General features: G+C 32.4%; 2 protein-coding genes and 1 pseudogene across 4 annotated transcripts; all 3 read left to right on the forward strand.

Annotated features, from left to right (window-relative positions):
• The first annotated feature begins 1,871 nt into the window (after positions 1-1,871).
• On the forward strand, positions 1,872-3,925 carry LOC111311847 (aquaporin PIP2-2-like). The gene is made up of 4 exons (XM_022911610.2): positions 1,872-2,291; positions 2,820-3,115; positions 3,275-3,415; positions 3,522-3,925. The coding sequence occupies exons 1-4, from the start codon at positions 1,991-1,993 to the stop codon at positions 3,639-3,641; spliced, it is 858 nt and encodes a 285-aa protein (XP_022767345.1). The 5' UTR covers positions 1,872-1,990; the 3' UTR covers positions 3,642-3,925.
• Positions 3,926-4,464: 539 nt separating this feature from the next.
• LOC111311848 (aquaporin PIP2-2-like) lies at positions 4,465-9,647 on the forward strand (annotated as a pseudogene). Its single transcript, XR_016342060.1, has 4 exons — positions 4,465-4,589; positions 7,729-8,044; positions 8,502-8,820; positions 8,972-9,647. The product of XR_016342060.1 is annotated as an aquaporin PIP2-2-like (transcript).
• Positions 9,648-15,888: 6,241 nt separating this feature from the next.
• LOC111311851 (V-type proton ATPase subunit G-like) lies at positions 15,889-18,927 on the forward strand. 2 transcript variants are annotated; one of them, XM_022911614.2, is made up of 4 exons: positions 15,889-16,038; positions 17,635-17,728; positions 18,207-18,307; positions 18,529-18,927. In XM_022911614.2, the coding sequence occupies exons 2-4, from the start codon at positions 17,641-17,643 to the stop codon at positions 18,670-18,672; spliced, it is 333 nt and encodes a 110-aa protein (XP_022767349.1). In that variant the 5' UTR covers positions 15,889-16,038; positions 17,635-17,640; the 3' UTR covers positions 18,673-18,927. The 2 variants fall into 2 exon arrangements, with proteins under 2 accessions (XP_022767349.1, XP_022767350.1); XM_022911615.2 differs by having other exon boundaries at positions 16,016-16,038; positions 17,621-17,728.
• Positions 18,928-22,000: the final 3,073 nt, after the last annotated feature.

Below are 22,000 nucleotides of genomic sequence, written 5' to 3' on the forward strand. Positions count from 1 at the left end.
AATAATTCGTAACATTATCTCAAAAACCAAAAAATTAACTCTCAATGGTTAAGTTGGTCCATATACACAAATTATTTTGAAACCGATAATTGTTTTACCGAAAAAAATCTACTGTGAGTGCACAGGGCGAAATATTAGAAGAGGACAACCGACCATGTTTTATGATCAATCAACAGCCGAGATCCTGACATCATCCTTGAAAAACGGACTCTTTGACACGTGGCTACTCATAAGCCAGAAAAATTTTCTATGTTTTTTCTAATATGGAGATAAGTAATTACTATTGATTAGAGTTAAGAGATAAGCACAGCGTATCTGTTTAGACTTAAAAAAAGCACCAATGATTGGTTTGGTGGCGGCTTTGGCCTGTGTGGGTGGGACGTTAGTGGTTGAGCCAATCAGTGGCGGTGGTGGGTGGGACCGTAGTTGAAATGGACGGTGGTTGTAAAAACAACAGTAGTCGGTACAGCTTTTAGTCACGCCCTTCCCTCCCACCGTCACCATTTCATGTGATTATAGCTGTCCATTTACAGCCTTTGGTTGGCTCACCTTCCCATAAGATTCAAGAAACCTGTCCAATTATGAACCACTTATGAGATACGGCTCTGATTTTCCAATTGTCACTTTTCGTCTAATCAAACGACCCCGCATTTTTCACATTTTATTTGGTTTTTTTGGAGGAGAAAGTTTTGTATTCCTGTGCGTAACTAAACCTTTTTTTTTCATCATTATTGCAATCAACGACAATAATTGTCATACTATTATTATATTTAATACTATTTTTGATTTAAACACTAATAAAATAAAAAATTTATATTTAATATATTATCTTTATATAAATTTTATACATTATTAATAAATTAAATAATATCATTCATTAGTTGACTTAAAAATAATTTATGATAGAAAATAGATAATATTTTTATTTAATTATTTGACTTAAAAATTAACTTATGATAGTTCATCATCCAATAAAAATTGACCTATCCTTTCACTTTTCATGTGTAAAAATAAGTGTGGTTTAAGAATAAAGAGAGAAATACCATACTAATTATTATCAAGTACAATTTTTTTAGTACACGATTTGATAAGTATTAAAATTGAAATTAAAATATGTTAAATATAAATTAATTAAATTAAACTACGGATTCAAAAAGCCCATTTTAATGTTTAAAAATTAGAGCTGCCAGAAAACATGCATGGTTGTCCATGTGAAAGTACATATCATGTGTTTGGTTAATATATATATATATATATATATTATTTAATTCATCTTAATTCTGTTTATAATTGATGTGATAGAAGGAATATAACAAATTTCCCACTTCTCTCATCAACAATTTTTTTTTTTTTTTTTTGAAGTAGAGATCATAAATTGAAACAATAAATAGCTTCCACTGAATAATTGCAAATACATTTGGTGTTTAAATGTAATTTGCTTGAAGGCAATGTATAAAAACTGAACATTATTCAAACTTCAATCCAACTTGATCATAAAGTAAAATACACAATTCATGAACATGGGTTTTGTCAACAAATTTCAAAGCTAGAACTTTCAAAACCTAAGTGGGCTATCATTAAATTATTTTAAGAATTAGAGCTGACTAGGACTATCTTTCGAAAGTAACATCCAAATCAGAGGTAGCCAGACAGTCAAAGTCCAGGAGCAAACTGTCAATCTTGGTCGGTAGCCAAATCAGAGGGAGCCAGAGAATCAAAGCGCATGAGCAAACAGTCACTTTTGGTGGGGTCTCAGACAGTGAATCAAACCAAACTTTTTTGTTGTATGGGGCGGCAAATCTATGTTAAATTAACACTCACTGAACTCCCTCATTTCATCCCATATATACCCCTACTCCACTTCGCCATACATCACAACAAAAAATTCTCTCATCTCTTTCACAGAGGAAAAAAAGGGTTCTCCTCCGATCCAAGCTTCCATCTTTTTTTTTATTACTTTGTCATTGAATTTTCTAAGCACTAAGAGGCTATGGCCAAGGACATTGAGGTTGGGGGTGAGTTCCAAGCCAAGGATTACCATGATCCTCCACCAGCTCCGTTGGTCGACCCGGAGGAGTTGACAAAGTGGTCCTTTTACAGGGCTGTAATAGCTGAGTTTATTGCAACGCTCTTGTTTTTGTACATCACTGTGTTGACAGTGATCGGATACAAGAGCCAGGTTGATACTGCTAAGGGGGGTGAGGATTGTGGTGGTGTTGGCATTCTTGGCATTGCTTGGGCTTTTGGTGGCATGATCTTTATCCTTGTTTACTGCACTGCTGGTATCTCAGGTAAGTTCTAACTCTCTTTCTCTCTTTTCCTCTAAATAATGATATATGTAGTTATATTTTTGCATGGGTAATTGTTGATCATGTCTTACTACTTGGATCCAAAGGGTATTTTCCTAACAAGTTAGTAAAGATGTTGCTCAATTTTTTCCTCGAAAATTGAAGTGTGAACATTTCTTTAGAGAAAAGTTCATCAGCAATGCTATAGTCTAATAAACAAAAAAAAAAAAAAAAAAAAGGAAACGTTTTCCAGCTGTTTTGGTTATTAATTATGACTGACAAGTGACATCTCTATAATTAAATGTAATACTAGTGATATTGTTAAAGCCAAAAGAAACTGTTTTGATAGCCAAAAGAAACTGTTTTATCATTTTCCAAATTAGTTTTCCAAGAACATCATCCTACTGAAGTAAAATCTGGTTGGAGAAGATTTTATATTTTGAGAAGCAAAAGTGTCAAAAAACTACAATAAGAAAAAGGTTAAAACTGGATGATTTAGCAGATGACTAACAGTTTAGATCAAATATGCAGGGGGACACATCAACCCAGCAGTAACCTTTGGGCTTTTCCTGGCTCGGAAGGTATCTTTGGTCAGAGCCATATTTTACATGGCTGCTCAATGTTTGGGAGCCATCTGTGGATGTGGGCTGGTGAAGGCATTACAAAAATCTTACTACAACCAGTATGGAGGAGGAGCCAACAGCCTTGCTGATGGATACAGCACTGGAACTGGTTTGGCAGCTGAAATTATTGGCACATTTGTTCTTGTCTACACTGTTTTCTCTGCAACTGATCCCAAGAGGAATGCAAGAGATTCCCATGTTCCTGTATTTCTCTAATTCGACCAACTCCATACCTTTTTTTCCCCCCTTTTTATCTCTCAATTATGCAGTAAATTTCTTAAAATTCTCAATTTTGGTTTGATCACAAAATTCATTCACAGTATGTCTTAGGTAGGTACTAATTTTTCTATATTCTAATTTAAGGTCTTGGCACCACTTCCCATTGGATTTGCTGTGTTCATGGTTCATTTGGCAACTATTCCGATCACTGGCACCGGTATCAACCCTGCTCGCAGTTTTGGAGCTGCTGTTATCTACAACCAGGACAAGCCATGGGATGACCAAGTATGAACCTTCACTTTTGCAATTGATTCTAATTTTGCCTTTGTTTTATGACACCTTTATAAGTATTGATGCTTATGCAACATTTGTTCTGTTCGAATTTTCGCAGTGGATATTCTGGGTTGGACCATTCATTGGCGCTGCTATTGCTGCAATCTATCACCAGTATATCCTGAGGGCAGCTGCTGCTAAAGCTCTTGGATCCTTCAGGAGCAGCTCTGCCATATAAAAAAATGAAGCAATAATTCTCCAACCAAAAGTTAAAAAAAAATTGCCATGGAGGAATGAATTAAGCTTTATCTATGTGGTTAAGAGGTTTTTCAGACCATTGAATTTGTAAATTTTAATGCAAGGCGTCATGCTTCGTTGTATCTGGCACTTATTTTTAACGTGCCCCCATGTGTTGTCATCATCCCTGTTTTTCTTTCCTTTCCTTTCTGTCTTTTTGATATTGTCTTGGTGTCTATGTTGTCGTTGAAAATTTTATAAAATCAAGTACTTTATGTTGCTTTATTTAAATGAGTTCAATTCAATATCTATCCTTTTTTTTTTATAATTTTTAATTTTTAAATCTAGATAGAAAAAGACTTGGGTGGCCTATAAATGTGGTAAAATAGGAAAATTTATCCATTTAAATGCAACCGCATCAAAACCAGGAAAACAAGGGGTTGGATGTGGTAACAAGTGGATCGGACATTAGTCCTGTCCTGTCGATGGTTTCAAGCTGTCAAGTCGGTGGCAACCGCTGAAAAAGAACTTTAAACTGGGAGTCTTGATCTTCGAAGCAATTTAAGTACATAAATCGTATAGTATTGTAATACCCCTCCCAAAATCATTGTGATGATATTTTTATTTTGTAAAATTATTATTTTATTTTATTGTGCTTCTATTGTTTTATTTTGGTATATTATTGGATGAAATTGCTTGAGGGATTAAATTTTATAAATTTGTTTTGGAAAGGACTAATTTGAAAAATAAAAGTTTTAAAGGGTCAAAATCTAATTTTCAAAAATTAGTTTGATATATATTATATTATACTATATTATCTATAAATTGTCTTTCCCTTTTGAAATAAACAAAAAAACAAAAAAAAAAGGAAAAAAAACGGAAGGAGACGGAGTTGCTGCCATTTCCAATGGAGATTTCAAACTTGGGGTTTTAGATTTTGCAAAAAATGGTAAGATTAAATACAATCCTTTCAAACTTTTTTATTTTGTACAATTTTCCTATAAATTTAAAACTTAGTTTTAATCTTCTTAATTTTTTGGCAACCTTTCTGTGGTTTATAGGAGGCATATTTGGTACCTATGAAAGGACTCTTCAAGATCTTTTCAATGAACTTTGTAGCTTCTCATTTGGTTGTGTATTTAGAAGTAATAAATTTTTAAAGTTGAAACAAATGGGTATTTGATAGTGTTGATGATCCCAATTTGGGTCACTGTAAATTCACTTTTTGAAAGTTATTTAGGTTGAAACTTAGGCGCTAATTAAAGTAGGAAGTGTCCTTTTTAATGTGGTGGTAATGGTTCGTTTAGGGTTCTTTGAGAATGAAGAATCGAGACTCCAAAATCAATTTCATGAAATAAAAACCCAAAAAATCTGGGTATGCATTGATTGTTTTCAATTTTTTTCCTCTAAAATTCTTGATTTTGGTACCATTTTGGCTAAAACAAAATTCTGCATTATAGTACTACATGCATACTTGAAAATTGTGTTTTGATCCATCACTAAAGTTGATTTGATTGGAGTTGGGAGATAATTTGTTTCAAAGTAAGCCCCAAGGATCATAAAATTATGAAAGATCAAAATTTGAGAAAAATTCATTTCAATTCTTTTTTAAAAGTTATTTTTGGTCAACTTTGATTCATTTTCATTAGAAATAGCATGAATTTCAGTTACATGATTTTAGTCAAATTTTATTTATTATAAAACTATTTTTGTTAAATTATTTTTATGTTGGTAGCCTTAAGGAACCCCATTTAAATAAATTCAAAATTTGCAATAAGTCCTTCAAATAAATACAAAGATAATGATTTTTTTTCCAACTTTGATTTTTAGTTTTCTTTATTTTGGATATTTTCCATATTATTAGAAAATATAGTTTTAATAAAGAAATATATATTCAAATAATTCCAGTTTGTAAAGGAATTGCCACATGCCTTTGATACCTTGGAAAGTTGTACCTTGTTAATTTATTTTTTAAAATTCTAATTTTGAAATACTTCTTGAATTATTAGGCTATTAAGAGATTTGAGTAAATTGCTGGTCTCAGTATTGATTTCACAATCAAGAAAGTGATTTGATATCTCTTCGGTTTTTCATTCTCTAAAAATCAGTTTTAGTATGTCTAGAGTTTATATATATAATGTATATTGTTTTATTCAATTGTTTTGTAAATTGGGTTGAGTATGCAAAATGTATATATGTGATTTCTTTGTTATAAATTTGGATATAATTTTGTTATTTCTTTGATATCTAAATATGATTTCATAATAATATATTGATATATCTATTGATTATCCGAATGCAAAATTTTGCTTTGGAATGATATACAAAATTTACTATGTACGAATTATGTTATGAAAAAGTATATGAATATTGATTTTGTTTATGTTGGGTAATCTGAAAATATGTTTTAGTTTTTGTCTCCTATTATGACTATGTTTTAGGGATCAATTCTTGACTATGTCAACATGTGCTTTGTGATTTAGAAACCAGTTTCGAACTATGTCATCGGTTGAGAATAATGATTTTTGTTTACTGTGTCATCAGTAATATACTTCTGTCCCATTACACTAAAAGAAAAATTGTGATTTGTTCAGTGCAATGATCTAGTTGCTTTTGATATACTTGTGTCCTATTGTACTAAAAGGGTAGTTTTGATTTTTAACCTATACCACAGGGGTTAAGTGTTACAGGAGACTAATAAAACTTATAATTTTATGATATCTTGTTTCAGTTTGTTATCTGAGAATTTGATTTTGAGAATATGGTTTATTAGAAATATGTCTTTGAATACAAGATTACCTAACAATATTTTTGAATCCTACAATTCATGTTTTGGCCTAAATGTTTTGTAGCATATTTAATCCTATTAAGGGGATGCCGGTTACTGGCTGAGTTGTCATACTCATTCCTTTAATTTTTCTTACTTTTTAGATTTTGATATTTGCATCTTCGAGACTTAGTTTTGACAAGAAATTATGTTGCAAGACTTCATTTATTCTTTGTCATCATATAACTAGTAATGTGAATACTTTGATATAATAAAATTAGAATATTGTTGTATTTTTTGATCAAGTGGAATAAGTGCATTCCAGAGACTTGATTTTGAAAACTATAATTTTTGAAGACCTTTTGGAGTTTGATTTTGAATTAGTATAGTATTTTGGAGTTTGATTAGTATAATATCAAGAATTTTACATGCTTGTGAGATTAGTTTCATGAATATGCGGCGCTGTTACGTATTAAATTTTCAGATTTAGTGCGTGAAAAAAAATGGAAATGGTTTAATTCTGACAACTCCTGTCAAGGTGAAGGACTTTACCGAGGTACATGTGCATGAGAAGGAGATTGTTCAATTCATGTATGTGGACTTAACTTCTAAATGAATCAAGTTTATCTATTTCCAGCTTCTCATGAGGACTTTCAACTGTATTATTTCAAGAAATGGAGCAAGAGGCACAGCTCTAGGTGGCTCCACCAAAGATAAACTTCAAAAAAGAAAAAGAAAAAAAAGTTAATGTTCAATGCCAGATTCAACAGGAAAAAAAAAATTCAGGGAGTGATGGGAGTAATGCTAATACATTTGGTGTTTCAACGTAATTTGCTTGAACGCATTGTATGAAAGTTGATCATGATTCAAACTTCATACCCCACTGGATCATAAAGTAAAATACATAATTCAAGAACATGGGTTTTGTCAACTAATTTCAAAGCTAGAACTTTCAAAACCTAAATGGGCTATCATTATTATTATTTCTTCTTTAGGAATAAGAACGACGGGAACCGTCTTCCAAACTAGTAGCCAAATCACAGGAGCCAGAGAAATGAAATCCAGGAGCAAATACTCGGTCATTCTTGGTGGGGTCTTAGACAGTGAAACAAACCCTACTTTTTGGTAATATGGGGCGGCAAAGCTGTGTTAAATTAACACTCGTTTAACTCCCCCATTTCACCCCTATATGCCCCTACTCTACTTCATACTTCCCATGATGCAAAAAATTCTTCACATCTTTTTCACAAAGAAAAAAAAAAGAGTTCTCCTCCAAGCTTCTATTTCTTTTTTGACTACATTTTTCATTGAATTATCTTAGCACAAAGAAGCTATGGCTAAAGACATTGAGGTTGGTAGTGAGTTCCAAGCAAAGGACTACCATGATCCTCCAGCAGCTCCATTGGTAGACACGGAGGAGTTGACAAAGTGGTCTTCTTACAGGGCTATAATAGCTGAGTTTCCTGTCACGCTCTTGTTTTTGTACATCACTGTGTTGGCGGTGGTCGGATACAAGACCAAGACTGATCCTGGTAATGACGGTGAGGATTGGGTGGTGTTGCCGTTCTAGGAATTGCTTGGGCTTTTGGTGGCATGATCTTTATCCTTGTTTACTACACTGCAGGTATCTCAGGTAAGTTCTAACTCTCTTTCTCTCTTTTCCTCTAGTGATAATAATGATATATTCAGTTATATTTGGGCACGAGTAATTGTTGAATGTGTCTTACTACTTGGATCAAACGGGTCTTTTCCTAACATGTTAGTAAATCTTTTCAAAGAATGGTTCATGATGGTTTTCCTCAAATACTGAAATGTAGACATTTCTTGTGAGAAAAGTTCATCAGTCATGTTATAGGCTTACAGAAAAAAATCGCAACTTTTCGGTCGTTTTGATTCTTAATTTTTTTAAAGGCAGAAGAAACTGTTTTGAAAGGTTAGCCAAAGCAGCTCATTTCCCAAATTAGTTCTCCAAGAACATGATCCTACTGAAGTAAAATTTGGTTGGAAAAGGTCTCATATTTTCAGAAGCAAAAAATGTAAAAAACTTACAATAAGGTAAAAACTGGATGATTTGGCAGATGACTAACAGTTTAGATGTAATATGCAGGGGGAAACCGGACACATCAACCCAGCAGTAACCTTTGGGCTTATACTGGCTCGGAAGGTGTTCTTGGTCCGAGCCATATTTTACGTGGCTGCTCAACGTTTCGGTGCCATCTGTGGATGTGGGCTAGTAAAGGTTTTGCAAAAGTCTTACTACAACCAGTACGGAGGAGGAACCAACGTCCTCTTTGATGGCAACGGTAGCACAGGAACTGGTTTGGCAGCTGAAATTATCGGCACATTTGTTCTTGTCTACACTGTTTTCTCTACAACTGGTCCCAAGAGGAACTCAAGAGATTCCCATGTTCCTGTATGTCTCTAATTCAACCAACTCTGCACCTTTTTTTTCCCCATTTTATTTCCAAGTTAGGCAGCAAATTTTTTAATTCTAAATTTTGGTTTGATCACAAAATTCATTGAAAGTATTTCTTAGGTACTAATTTTCTGTATTGTAATTTAAGGTCTTGGCACCGCTTCCCAATGGATTTACTGTGTTCATGTTTCACTTGGTAACTATTCCGATCACTGGCACAGGTATCAACCCTTCTCGCAGTTTTGGAGCTGCTGTTATCTACAACCAGAACATACCATGGGATGACCAACTATGGACCTTCACCTGTACAATTGATTTTAATTTTGCCTTGTTTTTTGAAACCTTTACAAGTATTGGTGCTTATGCAATATTTGTTCTGTTTGAATTTTTGCAGTGGATTTTCTTGGTTGGACCATTCATTGGTGCTACTGTCGCTGCAATCTATCACCGGTATATCCTGAGGGCAGCTGCTGCTAAGGCTTTTGGTTCCTTCAAGAGCAGCTCTGCCATTAAAAAAAATGAAGCAATAATTCTCCAACCACAAGTTAAAAAGAAAAAAAAAAAGGATTGCCATGGAGGAATGAATTAAGTTTTATCTATGTGGTCAAGAGGCTTTTTCAGGCCCTCGAATTTGTAAATTTTAATGGAAGGTGTCATGCTTCTTTGTATTTGGCACTTATTTTTTAATGTACCCAAGTGTTGTCATCATCCCTTTTTTTTCTTTCCTTTCTTTTCCTCTCTGCCTTTTTGCTTTTGTCTCGGTGTCTCTACGTTGACATTGAAAATTTTATAAAATCAATTATTTTTATGTTGCTTTATTTAAATGTGTTCAATTCAATCTCTATCCTTTTTTTTTTTTCTTTTTTTAAATCTGGATAGAAAATGACTCGGAAGGCCTATAAATGTGGTAAAATTGGCAAATTTATCCATTTAAATGTGAGCTGATCAAAACCAGGAAAACAGGGGCTTGGTCTTCAAAGCATTAGTCCTATCCCGTTCCGTCTATTGTTTCAAGCCGTTAAAGTTGGTGGCAACGACAGAAAAGAACTGTAAACTGGAGTCTTGATCTTCAAAACAATTTAAGTACATAAATCATATAGCGTTGAGAATGGTTTAATTCTGACAACTCCTGTCTTAAGGTGAAGGACTCTACCATGAGGAGGAGATTGTTCAATTTAAGCATGTGGACTTGGACTGCTAAATGAATCAAGTTTACCCCGTTTCCAGCATCTCACGAAGACTTTAAACTCAACTATCAAGCAAGGGAGCAAGAGGCACAGCTTTAGGTGCCTCGGACCATCCACCAAAAATATAAAAAAAAAGGAAAAAGATGATATTACATCCTGAAATCAAGATACAACATAGTATATTATCTTGAACCAAAATTTTAAAGTAATTAGAAACTTTTTTTTTTTTTTATCATTCTAAAATTTTTTAATAAACTAATGATAAATTTTTATATATCTAAATGTAAACTAATAAAAATATAAAAACGTTTCGTAAGAGCTCATTTACCAACAATATTTTCGACGACTGAATAATTTTTTTCATTTAATTTTTTAACTTTTCACAAGTCACTTACTCATTTGTAAAGAGGAAGTAAAAGAGAAATAATTAAACTACAGCTCAAAAAATATAAACTAATACACTTTACTATATCAAGTATTATTTTTATACATATATATAGTTTATTCAAAAATATCATTCAAATTATGCTTTCAAAACATTTAAGTAGGCATTCAAAGAATTGATATTATATCAAAACATTTCATGAATTACAAATTATAAATCAAGATTAAATACATATTTCATACAAATCATAGATCAATCTTCAAAATCATAAATTTATTATCATAAATCATCATTATTATTAGTTCATTATTAATTATAATCACTACTATAACTCGTGACAATGATCATATTAATAATTTTATCTTTATGATCATTGCTAACTATTATAATTTGTTAGTTAAGGCTTTATGCTAACTATTATAATTTGTTAATTAGGGCCACATAATCATGGTTATGCTAACTATTATTATTATAACCCGTTAGCTAGGACCGTAGAATTAATTGTAGCATCGATGATCTCACTTTTTAATGATATAAATTTGTAACTATTATAAAATTATTTTTTAATCATAAATCAAATTTTCATTTAATTCATAAGCATGATTCATCATTTATATAGTAAAATATAAAATAATCATATGTTTGATCTTATTTTAATGTACCAAAAAAAAAAATTCACTCATTTAGAAATACATACATACATACATGCATATATATATATTTATATATATAAGTTCAAAAACAAGCAAAGAGTTTGAGATTATACTTATCTCTTTTCAATTTCAACACTTAATTTTTCTCTTAAAATAATTAACAATTTATTGAAGGTCATTTTAACATATCATAAATCAATTAATCTTTTTATAGGTTATTTATATTAAAACAACTAAATTATATAAGAGTTAACTCAATTAATTAGTTCTGGCAATATGAGCTCCTTTTATTAAAATAACTCAAGATATATAACTTAGAATTAAGATCTTTTTAGTGCTTTAGAAACTACTCTTGATAAACTTGCTAACCATATATATGGTCCACATTTTAGTTTCTTGTAGATTAATTGTAATAATTTTTACAATTCACGTTATATATTGTGCCAGACAATATGTATATCTTTTAGTAAATTTTAAATATTTATTCATAAGAGTCTTGGAATTCAATTCCGTTTGCTTCTTTGGAAAGTAAACTCAATAAGCTTTCCAAACATATATAGTTCAATTTGTAATTCATTGAATAAAAATTAAGTGAATTTTCGTAATTTTTTCCTATTGATATTGCTAAGCAGTCTACACATCTTTAAATAAAATTTAGACAATTCTTTATAGAAAACTCAAAATTGACTTCCGTTTATTTCGTTGAAAATAAATTCAACAAACTTTTCAATAATATATAATACTTATAGTAATAATTTATTCATTAATACAAAATTTCATTTTAACTCATTGTTGTAAATAATAACATCTTATCCAAAAATAAAATTTTTATTTTAATTTTTAAAAATTCAAAATTTCATTTTGATCTTTAAAATCTACTAAAAAATCATTATTAAATATTAATAATATGAAGTAAACAAAACTCAATAATTTAAACAAATAGATCATGAAGATTAATAAAAAATTTTATAATTTTTCTTGCATTTTTTTCTTATAAACTTCAACTTCAAATATAGTAATTAATATAATATTTTTTTAAATAAAAAGAAAACATATACTCACTTTTAAAAAATTAATCTCATTATAACCTATAATTTTTAATCCTTAACTTGAATTTCAAACTCCCTAACCATAGAAAGATAAGGAAGAAAGCTCTCGTTCTTTTTTTATTTCATGTTAAACAAAAAATGACCAATTTTTTTATAAAATATTTTTGCCCCTTTTTTTAATAATTAATTTTTTAATTAAATTAATGGATTTTGATGATAGTCTAACCCAATTATGAATTGGGCCGGGATATCACGGATGGAAAGTTCACGGTCAATGCCAGATTCAGCAGAAAAAATCAAGGAGTGATGGGGGATAATCAAATCAGACCAGGCTGCTGTAGCATGTTATTTTCAATATTTGGCATGTGTTAAGTGAGGTAGCTAGCTTTCCTCATTGTCTCATGTCATGGCAACTTGTCTTTCTCGGGAAATTTCTTACAACAAGAACAGGTATTAATGGTATTAGCCCTCATTTATGACAATCATTAAGCTCTGATATTGAGGATTTATTAATGCAAACTTTTTCATGATTTCAGCCAGATAATCTATTCATTTAATACAGAAACAATGTCACCATCGGATCAGCATCAGACAATCTTAAACGAGAATAGAATCCCACTTTCCTCCATTTCGTCATACAAATCCTGTTCTGGACTGAATTTTATATAATGTGGTGTTCCGCAACTTGGAAATTAAAGAGTTTCAGTGCATATCTTAAATTTAGAGCGCTTGTTTGCCTTCGCCCTTCAAAAATATACTCATAGTTTCACAATTTCTCATCTGTTCTGTATACTTTTCCAATAAACTTCCTTTTTCTGAGACTCCAACCATGCCAAATCAAGCCTCCAAAGCATGTCTCTCTTTGTTTATGGTGCTTTCAATGATAGCAAATTATAGTATTTCTGCAAAGCCATCTAAGGAATCTTATGCTCCGGCAGCAGCAGAATCTGAAAACAAATCTGTTTCTCCAGAATCTTTACCTGTTCTTGCCAACCCCGATAGTCCAACTACTGAGGCTGAAACTGAAGCTGAAACCTTGTCTCCAACAAATTTTTCTGTTCCTCCAAGTGCCAACATTCATGATGTTGAAACCAAATCCGATGAAACACTTTCTCAAGAGAATATTTCCACTCTTTCCGATTCTGATGAACCAACTGATATCCAAACCAGAGGTGAAGAAAATCTCTCTCAAGAGCTTGCATCTTCTCCATCCGTTAATATTGATCCTACTCTTGAAACCAAAGGTGATGAAAATATCTCCACTTCTCTTTCTCCTTCCAATGCTGATAATTCTGTTCTTGACACCGGAGATATGGATGGTCTCTATCAAGAGAATACATCACTTCCTCCTTCGAAGGCGGTTCCTCCAGCTGTTGAAACCAAAGAGAGTACTGAAGATCTTTTCCAAGAGAACACATCTCTTCCTCCTTCTCCAAGCGTGCATGTTCCTGATGTTGAAACCAAAGAAGATGAGAATGTTTCTCAAGAAAATTTATCGTCTGAGGAAACCAAAGGCAACGAGACACTCTCTCAAGAGAATGCATTTGTCCCTTCTTCTCCTCCTTCTCTTGCCCCTGCATATGCTGACACTCCAGTTCTTGAAACCTCAGACAATGGAAGTTTCACTCAAGAGAATCAATCTCCTGTTACCTATGTTAATTCTCCAGCTCCTGAAACAAGGGAGCAAGACATCACCACTCAAGATTATCCATCAGCTACTCCTCCCAACACAGAATCCCAAAATTCTGAAAATTTACCTAAACTTAATGACTACAGCTCTCTACCAAAAATTGCAGTTCCTGGACCTTCAGAGGCACTCTCATTCCCAGAAGCAGACCCCACCATCCAGATGACTCCCTCAAACGATAAAACTTTTGGTTTAGCTCCAACAAGGGAGCAAGACATCACCACTCAAGATTATCCATCAACTACTCCTCCCAACACAGAATCCCAAAATTCGGAAAATTTAACTAAACTTAATGACTACAGCTCTCTACCAAAAATTGCAGTTCCTGGACCTTCAGAGGCACCCTCATTCCCAGAAGCAGACCCCACCATCCAGATGACTCCCTCAAACGATGAAACTTTTGGTTTAGCTCCAACAAGTCATCATACAATCTTGCCATTCAACTACAGGGCCGAAGATGAGCCTGTTGAACCCTATGAGGATGAGGATGATTCTTGGAATGGAGTGCATGGAGCTGTGGCTGGAGTCCTGGTTGGTGCTTGTGTCGTTGGCGTGGGAGGTTTTGCTTACCAGAAGAGGAAGAAAGATAATATTAGAGCACAATACGAGTGCTTGGCCAATAAAGGAGGGGTTTGAATTCAAGCTATCTATTTCTAAATTAACTTCCACAACTCCAAATTTCTAAAGCTTTATCATTTTAGATTTGTGTGTCTTCTATTTCAACCATATACTTGGATGAACGATCTAAACAATATGCAGCTTCTTGTATGCTGAAGTTGGAGAAGAATGCTTCACCACTAGGATTCCTTCAAGATTTGAATTAAGAGGTGGTGATCCCTGTTATGTTTAGTATAATGGGAACCTTGAATGTTCATTTAGTTCATGTTGATTTTGATCATAATTTCAATAAATATGAGATATATAGTTGCCAAGACATTCTTTCTTTGTTCATAGTTCTTATTTGGTTAAAATGTCTATGAAGCCTTTGAAAAAAATTCAATAATCATCCAAGTTTCTATCATTTTATTACAATCAATTAAATTTTTAAATATTTATTTTTTTCAATTTAACCTTTATTAGATGAAAATTGATTAATTATTAACAATCATTTTTATCTAATCAATGACTCAATTAATGTAAAAATAAATATTTAAAAGTTTAATTGGATGAAAATAAATATTTAAGGATTCAACTAATCTGAATAAAACATTTATGAATTACTTAATTGTAATAAAATATCATAAATTTAAATGATTAGTAAATTTTTATTTGGTATTTTTTTTTACTCTTTTGCCTTCTTATTTATGTTTTTAGTTCATTTTATTATAAGCAACAATCCAATAGGCCTGCACTCATTGTGACATTTTTGACAATTCTAAATAGCAGTAATTTTTTTTTTTTTTTTTGTTTCTGTTCTTAAGCTCAACAGCCAATTCCTTGTAAAGAGATGAGGAATTCAAATTTGCTAAAGTTAGAATAAGGGGATCTTGAAGAAAAATAAGAAAGAGAAATGTGAAAGGCATCAACCTAAGTAGAGTACCTCTGTTTTTTTCCCCAGAGAAAGGAAATGGAATTTATTAGTGTTACTATTAAAACAAGTTTTACCAGTTTGGCACAATATCCAGAAGAAAGAAGTGTCCAAACCAGAAACAAAGCAAAGATGATTAGAACACCATAAATCAAACAACCAGCTGAATACAACTAGAACAACATTGAGACAAAGATACATACCCAAATCTAACAAGTTAAAACAAGATAAAAAAAAGAGGACTCTGCGGATCCTCCGCATTGACCATCTTCGTCTTCTTTTGGCTCGTGCATTGACCTGAGGCAGATATAGTAGTTTGTCAGAGTTGGTAAAAGCGTTCCAAAAGTTTGATGTGAGAGACGTATAGAAGTGTCACCAATGTCAAGCTCCCATCCTTAGAATTGGTAGAATTGGAAGTATATATGCCTTTCCTTCAATGGTGTAATTGAGTAGAAAAAAAATTTAATTTATTATGAAAATTAAAAATTTATATGATTATTAAATTATCAAGAGCATTTTTAACTTTTAACTTTTTATTTTTTTGTTATTTATCCAAAAGAGGTTTCGCCGATACTAGACTGACACATGACAAACGACATCGTTTACTAAGTACCCTTTGTAATACTGACAGAGCAACAGCTTTTTCGTCCTTTACATCAGTCAAATAAGCGTGATTCAGTTTTCTACTGAAATCTTCACTCAAAAAAATCTCGACCTTCTTTTAAGGTAACCCGAAATTTCTCCCTTTTACTTGAATTTTTTAGTATATCTTCACTATAATAATTCATATGGGTTTTTAATTTGATCTATGCCTTGCCAAAAGATCAAAACTTTATCTTCTGTTTGTTCATTGGAGAGAATAAAATTCTTTGAAAGATCAAATCAAGAAAGAATAAAAAGAAAGAACGTTTTAAAAGCCTTTTTCAGTTTTAATTCTTATGGTTTTGGTTGGTGGGTTCTTCTTTTATCTCACTTTCATGTCTTTTGTTCCTCTAACTGAATTACTGACAATTTTTTCGAAAGGCCTCTTTGCTATTAGAGGAGAAGATAAGATGTCGATGGGTTTTGATGAAAGATCTTGAATTTATCTTAATCTTTTTCTCGATCTTTAACAACTAAATTTAATTTTTATGTTTTTTCTTGTCAAGATTTGAATCTTAACTGTTACTTTTGATGTTAAGGTTTGCATCTTGCTCAGGACCCTGTTGCAAATGTAGCAATTATTCTTCCATTGAAATCAAGTTTATAGGCCTACAAAGAAAATTTTTAGCAAAAAATCAAATTAGAATTTAGAACTAGACTTTGTGGGAAAATTTGGTCGATCATGTCCATTTCTGTCGAGAACTTAGTATTAATCCCAATAAAGTATAGTTTATAGCTACAAGCTTGCTTCCATTGAGTTTAACGCTGTAATTGGCCTTGTTAGTAGTCGTTTACCTCAACATGATCAACCTGGATTTTTTTTTTTTTTTTAAATTTTCACATCAAGGCTATACCTTGAATTGTGGAGTTTGGATTTAGTTTTACCTGTTGGAATTTATTTATGTCAAATGCTAAAAATACTAAATTCTCTCGACTTCAACATAAATCAATGGTTGTGAGTGAGTTTGTCTTCCTTCTGTTAGGGATCCCATCTGCATTTGCTTTAAATATTGCTATGATATCAATTGTTAGGCAAAAAGCCCCCAATCAATTACACATCCAAGTTAACATAAGCAAAATCAGACAGTCAATCAAACACATAAGAGATACTAATTTAACATGGTTCAATCTAACCGGCATATGTCCATGGATAAAAAAAAAGGATCTACTAGTTGTAGAAAATTATAAACAAACAAATCATCAACACTTGATCCCAAACAATTCAATATTCGTGACCTTTTCATTTTCCTATAGTTTTATGAAGTATTTTTAACCCAAATAAACACATACCTATGTGACTCACTGAACTTATGTGGACCCTTTCATTCTCTTTGAATCCATTTAAACATACACATCCATAAGGATCATCTCAATCTCCTATAGTCTTATGGGATGGCTATCTCATAAAATTATACGACTCTCTTATATATTTTTCTTATACCCTTGTAGAGACCTCCAATATTTATAAGCCTATTAACTTGCCTGTCAAGAATCTTTTTCATTTTGAAATTTTTCTTTTGCAAGTCTTTTGGTACATCAAGCAATATCTAGTCAACCATATCTCAAATAAATCTCTATTCAAATCTCTTATGGGATTTGAGTGAATCCCAACACCTGCTAGACATGCAATTATACTTTAATAATCAATCTTGTTCTTGAAAGTTAGTTTTGACATTGCAGGAAAGCATGGAAGCCAATAGGGGTCAAGGTGGAATCCAGCAGTTGCTTGCTGCAGAACAAGAAGCTCAACACATTGTCAATGCTGCCAGAAATGGTAACTATTCTATTTGTTGTTTTCAACAGATTTACAGATTGGATTTTTTGAAGTGGTTTGTCTGGATTTATTCTCATAGGTTTATATCTATATTTTTTCATGTGTATGTGAACCATGCCTGCAAGAATTGGTGTGAATATACGAGGCTTTCTTCATATATCCCTAGTCTTTAGAAGGAGGAGAAAGAAAAAAAAAAAAAAAAGAAAAGGAAGAAAGATTGTCCTCTTCAAGGCCTCTATAGAAGAGCTGGCTGTGTCTATTTCTCTCGCTTTATTGTGTGTATGCACCTCATCATTTGCATGAATTGTTTTATGTACACGTGTATGCTTTGACATGAATGTACTTGCTTCTGCATGCACGAATTTTGCTCTTCTTAAAGTAGTCTGAGGGATTTATTTTGGTTCGTTATTATAATTTTGAATTTTTAGCTCTAAAGTAATTTCCCTTGGTTCTTTATTTCCTGAATTTCTACCTTTAGCAAAGATGGCTAGGCTGAAACAAGCCAAGGAAGAGGCTGAAAAAGAGATTGCTGAATATCGCGCTCAAGTGGAGAAGGAGTTTCAGAGGAAAGTTGCTGAGGTAAATACTTCTTTTGGGTTAACTAGAGTCAAGCATTCTGATTCTTCTTCTTGTAGCTTGTAAAATCTCTTCATCTATCTCTTCAGATTGATAATGAGGGTTGGAAGCTTTGCTTGTTGATAGCATCAATTCATTCTCTTCAGCTGCTAGGTTTTGAACTATGGAGCTCACTATAGATTTGTTAACTATCTTTTTGATGTCGTCTTGTGGTCATAAAACAGAGCAGTGGAGATTCAGGTGCTAATGTGAAGCGGCTTGAGCAAGAGACAGAAGCAAAGATTCACCACCTGAAACATGAGGCTGCAAGAATATCAGATGATGTTGTCCAAATGCTTCTCAAGCATGTAACCACTGTGAAGAATTAAGCCCCTTGACATGGCAAATATTCAAAGTTTGTTATGCTGTTGTTTCCCCTAGCGTGGTTTATCCCAAGGCCATAGCCTCCTGCATGATGTATTATTTGCCTTCTTGTGTTCATTTAGTTTTAGACTTTGCTTGGCAAACTAGACCCTTTTTATCAGATAAAGCAGTTTGAGAATATGTAGGCCAAATGATTTGCCCAGAGTAAGGCCCTGTTTCTTTTGTAATGGGAGAAAGAGCCATAAAGTTTTACTTTTCAATTTGTTTTTTGATTTCTGAAACTAAATTTCTGAGCCATTAGTAATTGCAGTGTATATAACCAAGACAGTTTGTCTGTGGGGGACAAGGGGAAAAATCAAGGCTTCTGTGGATAACATGCATCCAATAGAAATCAACCATCAGATTCAGCAAAGATAGATGGCAAAACCGGAAGACCAGATGATTAGGCCTGGCGAGAATGGATAGCTTGCTAGTTCTAATGCCAAGCAACTGTACTGATTGAGAAAGGAAAATAATGAAGAACAAATCTTCATAACCATGGAAGCTTCAATAACTCATTTCCAGGTTAAAATCTGATAGAAAAATGGAAAAATGTTAATTAAACCGATCAGTCAACTAGTGTCGATGGATTCTGTATTTCTGTCATTGCTACAAAGTTTTTTCATAAAGGCATCAGTGCTACATAAAAATATAGCGATTTCTGTTTTATAATCAGAGATAAGTAACATGCATCTCGGGATAAAGGATTTGTAGTGATTGGAGAGACGGCACTTACCAAGAAGTGGGTGTGTATTATGCAATGAGCTTCTGCCTGGTCATGGCCATTTATTCTTGTTGTGCACTAAACCAGTGGGTATGCTAGTAATCATTTTCCATTTGCTCAACAATATTTTTCTAATTAGCAATGTCGATTCTTTCGAAGCAAGCAGCATCCAGATCAGCAGGCTGTAACTTGCTTCCTTCTCCATTCGAAGGAGCAATGATCATTATATGAGGATATTTGTAGTTTCCAGGTCAATTTGGCCCATTGGAGCCCAATATAGGCCCTCTTTTTAGCCTACACAAAGGAAAAAGTCATAGTAATTCTTTTGGGTTTTTGGGCATTTGAGATTGCAGAATTAAATCGGGAATTAAAAATCCAGCAATCCATCGACAGTCTGCACAAAAACGCCAGTAATTCAGTAATTATCTTTGCATGAAAAAGGATCATGCCCTTTCTTTCTCCTTGCCTTTCTGCAATAAAGTACATCGAAAACCGAAAACTTGAAGAATGAAAAATAATATTATTTTTAAGATTATAAAATACATATATATATATATATATAAGTTTAAAATCCATGAGATATATTTAAAAATAAAGTCCAACCTTATAAATTAACTAATATATATTTTAACAGCCTCTTAAACTGAAGATGATTCGAAATGAAACATTTAGAATTTAAAAACTAAATAACAAAAATATGAATTTAAAAATAGATTTCGTAAAAAGATTTGTTACTTGTGATTCAGAAGAAATATACAATAATATGATGGTGCCTTTGCGTATCTCTTGTATAATAAAATAACAATATATTTCAATATGTTTCGTCCGTTTATGAAAAATATTATTATGAGCAATTTGAATTACACTCTTACATCACAAAAGAGTGGAATAGGAATAAGCATATCAACACTTAAATCTATAAGTAACCGATACAACCACAAAATTTCTGCTGTAATGTCTGATAAAATTCTATACTTTATTTTAGCACTTGAATGCATTATAATTATTTGTTTTTTGCTTTTCCAAGATATCAAAGAATCACTCAAAAAAACACAATAACCAGTTATAGAACATCAATCATTAACATCACCAACCCAATCTAAATCACAAGCACGAAGTTTAAATTTAAAAGTTGATGAGAACAACAAGCCTTTATGTAACGTTCCTTGCAAATATCTCAATGTCCTAAGAACTACAGCAAAGTGAATTGCTCGAGGTGTTGTCATAAATTGGCTTAAACTTAAACTGCATGACTAATATCAGGTCTTCTAATTGTCAAATGTATAAGACTACCAACCAACTATTCATATAAAGTAGCATTATTGAGAAGTTCTCTATTAGTAGCTTTCATTTTGACATTTGTTTCAAGAGGAATGTTAACAGTTTTATTATCATATAAGCTAGTTTTAGAAATAAATCAGAAGCATATTTCACTTGAGACGAGACATATCCATGAGAGGAACAATCAACTTCAATTCCCAAAAAATATTGTAATGGACCAAAATCCTTCATCTCAAAGGTTTTGCTAAGATGATTTTTTTTATTCTAAATACTAAGGTTATCATATCCAATTATCACCATATCATCAACATAGAAAAGCAAAAATATAATACCTTTTTCAGATTGATGAATAAACAATGCTGAATCATAAGGACTCTACACAAATTTGGAGTTAAGCATAGTAGTGTTGAATTTCTTAATCCAAGCAAGCGGTGCTTGTTAAAGACAATATAAAACTCATCGAAGCTCGTAAACTTGATTAGTTTGACAAGACAATCCAAAAAGGGGTTTCATATAAATTTCTTCACGAAGTTCTCCATTCAAGAAAGCATTTTTTACATCCATTTGTGATAAAGCCCATCATCAAATAGAAGCAATAGCTATAAAAGTTTGAATAGAAGTCATTCGAGCTATAGGAGCAAAGGTTTCTTTATAGTCAATACCATACTCTTGTGTAAATCTTTTTGCAACCAACCTAGCTTTATATCTCTCAATTGACCAATTTGTTTAGTTTTTACCTTGTACATCCACTTACAATCTACTACAGATTTTTTTAAAAATATATCAACAAGATCCCAAGTATGAGTTTTCTCTAAGGCATCTAATTCTTCTTTCATAGCTATTTGCCAAAGAGGATTAGAACTTGCTTCATGATAAGATTTAGATTCATAAATAGAAAGAATGGTAGATAAAAGAACAATGAAAATCATGATAACGTTTTGAAAGAATTCGCTCATGTGTTGAACGTCTAAGTTCTAAAACATACGGCTTTAATAAATTGGACAATGATGGTGCATGATTACTTATGGTAGAGTCAGTGATGGGATAAGCTTTTACTGAAGAGTTGGAAAACTTTGGGACACATGAGAAAATCGATTAGAGTCATTTAAATCAACAAAATGATCAATAAAAGACAAAATACTCATGAGGATCATTAGTAGATCTTTGAAAACGAGGTAATGAAAACATTAAAATATTTTTTCAAAAAGTAACACGTTGAGAAACATGAAATTTTTGTGCAATAGGATTGTAGCAACAATATCCTCTTTTGTCTAATATCATACCCTAAA

This window comes from Durio zibethinus, chromosome 1 (assembly GCF_047325235.1).
Source record: "Durio zibethinus cultivar Kanyao isolate XHJ-2024 chromosome 1, ASM4732523v1, whole genome shotgun sequence".
NCBI classification, from domain to species: Eukaryota; Viridiplantae; Streptophyta; class Magnoliopsida; order Malvales; family Malvaceae; genus Durio; species Durio zibethinus.

Excerpts from the sequence above, each read along its gene's own strand:
- LOC111311847 (XM_022911610.2), top strand. The coding sequence starts at position 1,991 with ATGGCCAAGGACATTGAGGTTGGGGGTGAGTTCCAAGCCAAGGATTAC. Across the intron at positions 2,292-2,819 it reads CTGCACTGCTGGTATCTCAG|GGGGACACATCAACCCAGCA; the intron begins GTAAGTTCTAAC and ends TCAAATATGCAG. Across the intron at positions 3,116-3,274 it reads CAAGAGATTCCCATGTTCCT|GTCTTGGCACCACTTCCCAT; the intron begins GTATTTCTCTAA and ends TTCTAATTTAAG.
- LOC111311851 (XM_022911614.2), top strand. The coding sequence starts at position 17,641 with ATGGAAGCCAATAGGGGTCAAGGTGGAATCCAGCAGTTGCTTGCTGCA. Across the intron at positions 17,729-18,206 it reads TGTCAATGCTGCCAGAAATG|CAAAGATGGCTAGGCTGAAA; the intron begins GTAACTATTCTA and ends TTCTACCTTTAG. Across the intron at positions 18,308-18,528 it reads TTCAGAGGAAAGTTGCTGAG|AGCAGTGGAGATTCAGGTGC; the intron begins GTAAATACTTCT and ends GTCATAAAACAG.